General features: G+C 41.8%; 1 protein-coding gene across 2 annotated transcripts in view; it reads right to left on the minus strand.

Moving 5' to 3' along the window:
* The window catches only part of LOC126864212 (RB1-inducible coiled-coil protein 1), a 57,864-nt gene that overhangs the window by 6,415 nt on the left and 39,373 nt on the right, over window positions 1–12,076 (minus strand). Inside the window, exons 3-8 of one of the 2 annotated variants that reach the window (XM_050615308.1) lie at window positions 6,922–7,210; window positions 3,968–4,910; window positions 3,670–3,887; window positions 2,968–3,595; window positions 1,262–2,002; window positions 70–1,080 (exon numbers count right to left, since the gene is read on the minus strand). In XM_050615308.1, the coding sequence (XP_050471265.1) occupies window positions 70–1,080; window positions 1,262–2,002; window positions 2,968–3,595; window positions 3,670–3,887; window positions 3,968–4,910; window positions 6,922–7,210 (3,830 nt within the window). The remainder of the gene's footprint in view (window positions 1–69; window positions 1,081–1,261; window positions 2,003–2,967; window positions 3,596–3,669; window positions 3,888–3,967; window positions 4,911–6,921; window positions 7,211–12,076) is intronic. The other variant, XM_050615309.1, reaches the window with a different exon arrangement.

The following is a 12,076-nucleotide window of genomic DNA, read 5'->3' on the forward strand; positions in this document are numbered from 1 at the left end:
ATCCTGGGTACACATCATCAATTATAAGATATCTTATATTTAAACAACAAACGAGAAAAATAATCTCACCTTTATAGCATGACAGTACTCCTTGGAGGCAACTTCGACGATGCTCTGAGTATTTTTCAACGACTCGTCAGGATTCCAGACCAAATCCAAGGCAGCGGTGGATTTTGGGTCGAGGAAATGAAGCGTCGTCGATTCCTGGTAAAACGTATACGTTCTGTGCGTCTCATCCCAGAACACCAATACGTTATCCCCTGGATCGCAGCTGGTCACGGTGATATGGCCCAGTTCTGCCAGCTTCGCGGCGGTTGTGTCTATTTTCTTTTTAATGTGCGTGAAGCACGTGATGCAGCCACACGAACGTTGTGGTTTCGGACTGGTCGTTGCGTCCTGAGACGAGCTTGAATCGGAAACGACCGCCACAGAATCGTTCATGTCTTTCTCGCGACTTCCTGACGAAGGCAACGTATCTGGGGCAGTGAAGCTTCTAGATCGTTCCTTCACCAACTCGATCTCCAGCCGAACCTTATCTGCTTCCAAGGTCTCGACTTTCGTCTCGGCCGTCTCTTTGCTCTCACGAAGTGTTTGCAGCTCTGCGTTCATTCTCTTGTTCTCGTTTTCGAGGATCTCGAGCCTTCTGGATAGACAACTTGGATCGTCGCTCGCTTCCAACCGTACCTTTTTCGATTCAGATACTTCCACCTCGTCTTTCTCCGTTTCTAAGCTCTTCGTTTCTTCCTCTAGACTACTCTGGCTCATTTCCAGTTGTTCTTCGCTATGTTCTTTATGTAAGCCAGCCTCGATGAGAACGTTCTTGAAGCTCTCCGAATCTTTCAAACGCCTAATCGTGCTCTTGTAACGTTTGCACTCCTCCGTTAATGCAATTTCTCGTCTCCTATACATCTCCATTGTTCTATCTTTCTCCTCTATCGCTTGCGTGGCCAATCGTAGATCGTGAACCAGCTTCACCATCCTCTCATCCTCAATACTTCGTATCGTCGCAGAATTCTCTGGCTTCATGTCTTTCGTCGATTGAGCTAACGCGTGACTAGTGAGCTCGATGAAATCTGGTCTCTGAAAAGAAAGTAACAAAATATTGTAGATTTTTGGGAATTTATGGAAAAATTTGAAATTGAATTTAAAAGTGGGAAAATGCACACAATGCGTATAAGCAAAAATATTATAGAAATATTTTTCCATAAAAATATGTATTTGCATAAACATTCACAATTTATTTAGAATCGACTACACATACCTCGATCTTCTCGAGGCTGCTATCACTCGGACTGCTTTCCATGGTTGATGCAGTCATTAGCTTGAAACGGCTTCTGATGGATTGTAGTTCGTTCTTATATTCCATTTGCAGCTTTTCGGTTGTTTCTTTCACCATCCTTTGCTGTTCGTTGCGCGCGTGTTTCAAACTTTCCTCCAGCTCTTGAATTCGTTTCTGGCTTTGCGCTACCGAATTCGTCAAGGACGCTATTTCTATAAACCTTTCATCGTTCGCCTTCTTAACGGCCGCCTCTTTGTCGGCGCGAGCCTGCTCCAAGGTTTCTTCGAGCTGTTGATGCAGATGCGTTTGCAGATTTCTCATTTCCGTTTGTTCGTTCTCCAGTTTCTGACGCATGGTGGATATTAGATGCTCGTGTTCAGCCAACTCGGTTTCTTTTTCCACGAGATTTCGTTTTAACGTGCATATCTCTTCCTCCCGATTCTGCATTAGCTTCTTCACGTCTGCCATCTCGAGCTCGTGATCTACGGTGAGCTCTTGCTCGCGTTCTCGAAGACGACGATCACACTCGCGCGAATACAACGATAAAGTCTCGCGAACCTGTTCGGTCATCTTCGAGAAACCAGCTTGCTCCTCGTTAGTTCGATCCCTCAGAACAGCCAGCTCCTGACGGACAGTCCTCAATGCCTCGTACACCACCGCCTTCATCGTCTTCAAGATCGAACTAAGCCTTTCCACTTCCTCGCGCGTGTTGCCAAGATTCTCCTGAAATGTCGACCGTCAGACACATATCGATAAGTATCGGTGAAGGATCGTTTCCTTCCGTGCTAAACTCGACTAAAGACGTCGAAAACAACTATTCATGACCAAATCGTAAAATCGCAGGCGTGATAATAGAATTAATGTTGTTAGCAGAGGAAAAAACAGAAGGGAAAAAGTAGTTTGATAAATAAGAAATCCCAAAGGTGTCGAGTATGTAACGATGATGAGAGCGACAGTAGCATGGGTATAGTCGGTCCGGTCGAAACGATCTCGAACGAAGTCGTCGGGGTGTATTCTGAAAAGCGAACTCATGACTTGAGTAACATCTCAAGGAACGTACTTCGAGGGTCATAGGATCGGGAGAATCGAGTGCGACGGCAGCTAATCCTGTAAAAAAAATAAAACACACGCACTCACACGATAACGACACGCGGCTGGCTAATAAGTACGGAAAAAGTAACACGAACACGCAAGCACTTAGAAAAGAGCAGATAGTACGACTTGTCAGAAAATGACGACAAGCAAAAAACATATACCTACACGATTTTGAAAATTACTTTGCATTATAGTCAGCGCTAATAGCTTACTGGACAGCGAATATAAAGACAATGACAACGAAAGTACCTAGAAATCACAGAAAGGGAAAAGTAAGTGGATATAAAAATTTAGATAAGCGACCAACGTCGAATAGAGGGTTCTCAAATGTACGAAAAGAGGTGTTACAGATACGAGGAGATGGCGTAGAAAATGATACACATAGACACAGAGAACCAATAAAACAAGAAACACACGAACCAGAATAGAGATACTAAATGTCGTGTATGTATATAAGCAAACAAGTATACCATATATTCATAAACTGTGGAAAAGGAAAAGGACTTGGAACGGAAAAGATACGTATTAGCGGTAATGGAACGTTTACGGCTACGACTACAAGGTCCGTTAGCGAGCTGTAAGTCGTCCAGTACCTGGAGAAGGGAAACGATAGCCTGATGCTGGCCGTCGATGGGATGCTCGCTGAGACTGCTCGGCAGAGATTCGTCCATGTAAAATTCAGTACCCATGAAGTCAGTAGCGCATACTCCAATGGAGGGGCTGCTACCACCACTACCGGATAGCTGCTGGCATTGCTGCTGCTGACCGTCGCACATCACGGACCGTGACAAGGAAGAAGGAGGATTTGGACTGAGGGAGTTCGGCTCCTCGGCCATCGTCGTCGATGGCGTTTCGTGATATTTAGGAAGACCGTTCGCAGTAGCGCAATGAAGCAGACAGCTGCTCGATTCGCCGTTCTCGGCACACTCGGTTAACGGACTCAGCTGAGCTGGACGCTCGCTGACGGACAGACTGGGAAAATGGAAGGATCCAGGCTCGCTCGAGGAAGATGACCGGTTCGTCAGGTCCGCGACTTTCGAATTAAGCGGGGATACGTTAGTTGAGGTCGAGGAAGCGGGGGACACGCTTCGCGAGGCACCAACCTCCAATTGCTTCTGACGCATTTGTTTCGCGCCATCGTACGACTCCGGCTTAGAGTCCGTGGCACCCTGGCCGATCTTCTCGAACTCCTCCGTGTCCGTCTCCGATTCGAAACCACCCCTAAAATCGTATAAATACACAGTTACTCTATAATGTTTTAAAAATTCTCTACTTTTGATAGGAATGATGGTTACCTGTCGAACAACATCGGAGCTCTCGTTCGTTCCTGTTCCTTGGTAGCTACATCGACGCGCATGGAGGTGCTATCTTTTTCTTTGTTGCCATCGGTGCTTGCCTCGGTGAGACTCTTCGACAAGAAGAACTGCGTGATACTGTTCAGATCTGGCGACGAGATAGTGAGCGCCAGTTCGGGTAGCTGCGATCTAAGAGATTCCATATCCTCTGCTGTCAACTGCAACGCGTACAATCGTGTTAGAACTGTTTGCCTTTGCTCAATATTAAACACGAGCAATAGATATCCTAAATAAATACCTTGGGCAGTCCGTTATCAAAAACAGACGGAGCTTGCGTGGCGAAAGGTGGCGGCGTATCCTCAAGGCCAGGGAATAGGGTATTCAAGAAGTGACCATCGAATTTGCTTTGGAATTCTCTTCTACGAGCCAGTTCCTCGCTATGAACAGTCAACAACTGGCACGCCAGGTTACTAGCCCAAACAAGGAAAGCTTGCGAGAAGGTTCGTCTTCGAACTACTTCGGCCACAGCGTTCATGTACATATGTGGCGCTAGATGGATTTGCTGAAGCACCTCGAGATGCCTTCTCAAACGTTTCAGGCTTTCGTGGTACATTACCAGCTTGCCATCCACCTCCATCATCTTATTCTCCACGTACATGATCCACTTGAGCCGATGATAGATGTTCACCGACAGTTCTTCCTTCGCTTTAGTGCATCTACGCCTAATGTCGCGCAATTTGTTGTGATTTTGCAGCATCACAAGCAATTGGCGCCTGTGCGAAGTGCAGAGATCAGGAAGTACACTGGCATCCCCCAAGTTGTTCGCTCGGCTCTGATTTTGAAGAAAACCTTGAGCAAGTTCTCCCTGCTCGTGGACCAGTTTCTTGGTTTGCGCCATCAGTTGTTCCAACGCAAACAGTCTTTCGCCAAGACCCTTGATCTCCTTCATATCCTGCTTGTTCGCGTTGTCAATGGCCGCGTTCACTTCAGTCTTCAACGCCTCCATCACTCTCTCGTCGAACTGTTCCAAACCCCTCGAACACTGTTCCGCCACCTGCTCCAGACTACTTTGATTGTCTTTCGCCGAGATCCATCTAAGCAAGCTGAGAACCTCCTCTCTGCCATCTGAGTCCTTCTCCGATTGATTTGGCTGATCGTCCGGACTCAACAGACCTTCGGCCTGAGCTCTTAACGCTGGTAGAATCGGAATCTGCGCCAGTGTGCCCAGGTCAGCGTTGAAGCTGCAAGAAAAAAATTTAAGTTTGCGAAGATAAATTTATGAAGTTTAGAGAATGGACACGTTCAATGACAGCAAATGATAACTAGAATTATCGATATAAGGTATTAAAAAATGTTTTTTGCGAAATTCACTTTCCTTCCTATCTGTAACAACGCGATGTTACGAGCCTAAAATCATGTATCAGTCACTGCTTTTCTTAGCCCTATTCGCCTTCTTTTACACGCAAGTTAAGTCTCTTTAAAGACTGAACGACTTTTGAATATGTAATAAATATAATAATGGCCCCTTGGCCGTTTAAAGACAGTTACAACGTGTAACAAAATAAAAGAGGTCTTTAAACTTGTCAAAAATTTACGTTTTTAGCCACTTTTGTGGCAATTTCTCCAAACTCATGATCAAAATATACGACACTAACGTTCTGATTTCGTACGAGTCCAATAATCAGATTGTTATATTTGTCTTATAACTCGATACAACATGGTATATACGTGATTTGCAACAAGTCTCTCCATCTTTAATATGATTTGATAGTTAACGATGGAACAACTTTAATGGCTAGTAATGACCTATTAAATTCGAAGTTTGATATGTACCCATTTAATACATAGTATGCAGACGGCAAATACGAATGACCGATTTAACAATTACTTAATTGCTAGTGTTTATAGTATTGCTAGGACTGTTACGTTTCGTTGATCACGTTGACTGTTATTTTACTACCAGTATCCCAATTATGTTCGTTTCCTTGAAACTCACGTCTTCCTTAATGTCACGCGACACTACACGCTCTCCACACACGATTCCTTGGAACGTAACAATGTATCGAGCGTGTGATTAACATCATTATAAAAAAAAAAAAAACTAACCAACTATCACGTTTGCAATTTGAACGTGAACCATAAATATACACGTATGTGTGTGTGTGTATATATATATATATATATATATATATATATATATACATATTTTACGGGAAGCGAAGCGAACCCGGGACCTCAACAACTTATGTCACGACGTGATTACAGTCACGACGTGATTATGCAAATTGGATGATATCGTTAACTCTAATTGAACGTTGCGCTTGATCTTAATTATTTATTGTCCCCAAAACTTAAATGCTATGCACATGAAACTTCAACTTATCCATCTTTTAATAGAAAAATACTTAAATATGTATCACTTCCAAATCTTGTTGTAAATTAAATTCTAAACTTGCTTACACCACCGTATAACCAGACATCTGCTTACTTCTTACAAGATGTAATTTAATTACACAATTACAGATTAAAGAAACTGCAATAATTTTATTCTCATATTATATAGATATATATATATATATATATATATATATATATATATAATTTATATACATATACAGGGTGGTTGGTGACTGATGGTACAAGCGGAAAGGGGGTGATTCTACGCGAAAAAAGAAGTCGAAAATATAGAATAAAAATTTTTCGTTTGAGGCTTTGTTTTCGAGAAAATCGACTTTGAATTTTCGCTCGGTACGCGTGCACTTTATCACATCTCATTATAACGGATCTCACTGTAGATTTTTAAAAAAATTAAAAAAAAATTTTTATTCTACATTTTCGACTTCTTTTTTCGCGTAGAATCACCCCCTTTTCGCTTGTACCACCAGTTACCAACCACCCTGTATATTTCTATACAATATGAGAATAAAATTATTGCAGTTCCTTTTATCCGTAATTATATATATAGAAGTCTACGAAATATAAAAAGCATTTATGGTCGGTAATATTCATATAACCTAAACTCTCATAAAAAGAAGACTAAAAAGAAAACACCCCACTGACCACACTGAAGAAATAAAATAGACAAACTCGAAGATGGCATCCCGCTGGGGGTAGCCATCCACATGTTAATTAGCAATATAGTTAGAAAAATTTCCGAGTGTCCAGCTGGACAAACTGTGAAATGCAAATTAAATAAAAAAAAATATATATATGCATATATGGATAGGAATGTTTGTTTTCTGTATTACTCACTTTTGAAGTAGTTCCATGTGTTGTTGCCTCTCCGACAGATAGACGGTGAAACTCTGTTGTAAAACATCGGCCCGTGACTGGAACATTTGCGTGATGTCCTCGAGATTCGCGACCACGGCAGCCCAGCCCTGTTGCTGAAGGTGTTGATCGTGGACCAGCCTCTCGCAGATCCTGGTTTGCTCCCGCGCCAATCCACAGCATTGCTGAGCCAATTGGGCACGGGCAATGAGGGTCTGATAAGTGGCCGGCATCGCCAACGACGCATCGATTTGGTTCTGAAGATCGACATCTGCAATGCAAAGGGCGATCGATCGTATCAAACTCTTAATCGCGGGATATTTGTCCAAATGAACTGTCCCGCTTTTATTGATCGAAATACCAATCGTCGAACTCTAACCAGTTAAACGGGAAAGGCGAGTTAATCCGTTCGAGAAGACTTTTTTCTTTTATCAATAGGAGAAGTAACTATTACAGAAACAATCGGTAAATTAAGAAACGAATTGTAATAATTAATAAAAACACACATATATATTTTGCATGAAGCATATTCTAGTCGTGCTTCTATATTTATGAATGAAGCCAAAATTCTGAATATCACTGCACCAATCTATGCTGCTACTTGATGCTTTTGTTTAGAACTTAGCTATATATATCGTGAAGGCTATTATACCTCCAATGGCAAGGGATTGAACGAGCGACCAACCGACACAGTGTCCGCAAGTCGCTTGTATAATTGATCGAGCTTCACCGATGTAATGTTGGCACTTTGGCACGCGACGAAAGCTCAAGGTCGCGTAACAGCTCGGATCATCTCAATACCTTGCGTCATACCCTGGATTTGTAGTGATAATTTGCACCTAATCGTCCAGGTTTCGTTCAAACCGATGGTTCCAAACAATTCTGCTAAGGATTTACATTTTTCTACTTCTACTTTGATTTGATGATAGATACGATAGAGATTATGATATCGATTCAATGCTTAACTAATTAACGAACAAATTATCTCTTCCATGTTATCGTGTTATCGATGCATAATCATTGGTTTCAGCCTTATCTAATTTGAAAATCATTTAAAATTTAGGTGCAAGATATATTTACGAAAAGTACAATTCTTTTTACACCGATTTGTTTTTCATGAAAATTATCGTAAAGAAACGCGAAGCTTCGAACACTCGGAGCGGCTGCCTGGGTTTCGTCATTCCCGATTCGAGGAAGAGATAACAAAGTCACTCGGGAGTGCAGTAAGTTGTAAATTATGCCCTCTCCCTTGCCGTGTCACGGGGCTAGAGGTCCTCAACGGTGTCGCGACTGCGTGTCGAATAATCTTCGTAGAATCATCATCACGGACGAATGAAACGAACTATCCACACGCGTATTCTGCGATCCCGAGCAAACGTGGGGTTTCGAATAAATCGGGACGCGTTTATATAAATAACAGATTATATCCCTTTGTATTTTGCTTACATTACGACATCCAATCGAGGTCCAACCGATATTAAAGGAATGAAATTCTCTTCTAAACCTACCCAACCGTTTTCTAACTTAAAAATTCTTCTAGATGTGTAACAAAATCGCGACTTATCTATTTTTACATCACAAAAAAATATGATGTTCTAGCAAACTACGTTCTCTAGCGATGATACGAGACGATGAGTGTCTCCTTACGAGTCTTGTTCAACGTTACGTGGTCAGTTTCGAGACGAGTGTCCAATGTGGCAGTTGGAAGTTGATGGAAGGGAACTGCTTACATACTGCGATACGTTCTGACAGCAAGGAAAATCGCTGCTGGCCGGAGTTAATTTTATTTAAAGTTTAGAGGCTGTTTCCACCGATTACCTCGCGTATAAACAGCACGTTAGGCTCTCTCATGAATGCTTGGTAAGATTACGTCAAGCACACTTTGAAACTCGAGGAATTTTGTCACGATGATCGTACACTTTATTACTAGCAATGTGTGTTCATAGGTTTGAGCGAGAGAGTAGAAACTGATTGATGAACGTTGCCTAATATCATTCAACGTGCTATTTTTCCTCGGCAAATATTGACCGTAACGTAGATGGTAGTCATCGAGGAAGAAATCTATCAAGACCTTTCAATCGATGAAATAACCATCCTACAAACTTCATTCTTCCGTAAGTTTTATCTGTATAAATCGATTCGTTCTTCCGTACAACAAATAATACTTCTCGTAAATGAAAGTTTCGTCAGTTGAACAAATTACAATTGAAAATTTGAAAATTAAAAGCCGATACACGAGTCGATACAACTCGATACAAAATAATTTCCATAGGTTCGAGTATACCTTTGTCTTCTGTTAGCTTTTTCGATGAATAGAAAAATAAGACCCGATACGATTAGGTGAATCTGTGGTTCTTAGAATTTCAAATAATTGTTAGCCGATTGACCGAAATTCACGCGGCAAAAAGAGCTGCCGCATTGAAAAAGAAAGGAAAGTCCAGTAAAGATGAACCAGAAGAGTAAATCGAAGCTAAACATGTATATGTTGCACAACTGTTGGATATCGGATCGATATTATAGCGCGCTGCTGCATGGGACGCTGTCCTTTTTCTCGCTGCCCCTTGTTCCGGTGTTTCATTTTAGAAAAAAGAAAGGACGATCAGAGGGAAAATTCGTTAAAGGGTAAAAATGTCAGAAGGTGGAAATCGAACGATGAATTCATGAGGTCATAAAAATCGAAGAGCGAGGACAAAAGAACCGTAGAACGTGACTTTTCTCTTTCTCACTCTTAATTTCAATCATTAATTCAGTTATGACCGATTTCCATTCGCAACAATAGACTGCGTTGTAGACGAAGAAGAATACGAAATAAATCAGAGATCGAGACCGAGTGACCCCGACGATTTGCAAATCCAAAACCGATTTGATCGTCGTCATCAGCGAATTGAACGCAGAATGCCGTTTAAGGGGAAAATAACTGCGATGATTTGCGATGCGTGATCTCACCTGGAACTGCGACGCAGAACATGGACAATCGGTAATTAGCATCTGCGATAAAACTTCCATCACGAATGCTTATGGTCAACTTGCGTTTTGATTCGTGTTTCGAATAGCTCGATCATTGTTTAGAGTTTAAAGTGTGGATAGAAGAAAGTTTAACGCATACGTTGTTACTGACGCGCACGTTACGTCGCTTTAATTAACCTGAAACGTATAATTAGTTGCTAGAGCTTTTCTGATAACTAGCCTGCGAATTTCTAGGTATTTATGAGAATTGTAAAAATGGAAAAATGCACAGAACGCGCATAATGCGCAAAGATAAACAAAATATCCAAAAAGGAATTATTGAATAGATAAGTTTTTACCTATTTAATAGATTAATTCGCCACTAAATAGGTGAAAGTAATTTCTACTTAGAGGTTCTACTTCTTGTATAGTGAAATTCTAGGAAGAACATAGTTATGCACCTATATACAATAAAAGCTCCATCGTCTATCGAACCACTCAGGTTACACAACGACGAGGTAGAGGCAAAGCGGGCAAAAATGTTGAAGATTCGCTCGCGTTTCGTCTACCGCATATAACGACGGTAACCTCATTTTAATCGTGTAATTGCGTAAGCTTCCGGCGCAGGTTGAACCTGGCAAACAGGGGCCAAGAATTTCACGGCACGACACTGAATTCCCAGAATATCTTAACTTGGACTAATGCTCTCCTTTTCTAATTATACATACTACGCACCGCAAACACACGCCTACGCGTTCGAGAATGTACCCCTCGTTGCCAGAACAATCGCAGTACGTACGTACATTAATCTAAAAGGGGAAAAAAACGCATTTTCTTCAATTTCCGTATTCAACCAAAATTATAAAAATTTACTTAAATCGGCATCGATCAGACTCGACAGTTAATCCCCGTCTTCTGTATTTCTACCAATCACGCTATCAACCAACTATCCGGATAATTGGATATTGGGTTATTCGTCGGAAGCGGTTAAGCAAGCCGCCACGATGAATGTCGTGCAATCTATCGTAACTTATTAAAGGGTTAATAGGTCGCGGGCCACGCTTCGCGGAGCGCCGTGCCAGACATTTGCGAACGCTGTTTCATTCGGATCAGTACTCGTACGGTTGATAGTCCAGCGGCCTGCATTAAAGCCGCTGCCAAGCATCCCGATGGGACTGCGTGGACGCATGAATGAAGAACCATAGCGGCTCGATGGGCCGCGATCTTATCTGCGGTGAAAACTCGGTCAGCCGTAGGCTATCTGGGGAAAAAGGGGGAAAGAAATCGCTGGTTTAGCGGTCGATCTATTGGTCGATCGCCAGAAACCGATTGCTGAACGAAAACGCGTTCCTCGTTGGTAAATATCACTCGATTTCTCTCTCCTTTGTTCGAATTTGATTCTTTTCCCTCCTTTTTTTTCTTTCTTTCTTTTCTTTCCATTTTCCCCTTTACATCGTTCGCGTTAGTCTATCGATGGCTGCATAAACGTGGGACGTGACTATCAAGACTCCTCTTTTTCTCTTTTTATCTGGACACGATTCACTTTGTACGAACACCAGATAACATCTTCGCGTCGCGAATTAAGAATTCACGGAAAAGTCTGATTACTGATTTTTAAAAGAGAAAGGAGAGCCAGGTTTAAGGTCTGTGTTTTTACGTCGTTTAACGCTGCAGCGAATCGCATCGATTTACTTTCATTGCCATGAAAGTCACGCGACTTTCGGTGGAAATATGAAGTAACAACGAACGTACTTATGCATCGGCGCATTCAGGAGTGAAAAGAGTCGATTTGAGATTGTAAGCCGGGAATTAACGAATAGGCAACGTAGGTTTGTTTCGTTCCTCTCGTTTTTCTTTTAATATAACGGCCAGACTCAGATACGCAGATCGTTAAAGCGGTACAAATTAACCATTTTCTCTGGTTACCAGTGAAACTCCGTACTTTTACCACAAATGCGAAACATGTGTTTTCTCAATTAGAACGAATTTCTTGCAGACATGGCTCATAATCGTTGAAATCCCGCCGTTTTGCTTCAAACAAACTGCAAAACATTCCCACGCCAGCACAAATCTGATTTTTTGCTATGTAAGACGATGTTACATTACCATTTTTCTAACAGTAGTAGAAAAGAAAGGATAAAACAGTTCGGTATTAGCAAACTTGTATACTGTAATTAGTTTCTTTCATTAA

This window comes from Bombus huntii, chromosome 3 (assembly GCF_024542735.1).
Source record: "Bombus huntii isolate Logan2020A chromosome 3, iyBomHunt1.1, whole genome shotgun sequence".
NCBI classification, from domain to species: domain Eukaryota; kingdom Metazoa; phylum Arthropoda; class Insecta; order Hymenoptera; family Apidae; genus Bombus; species Bombus huntii.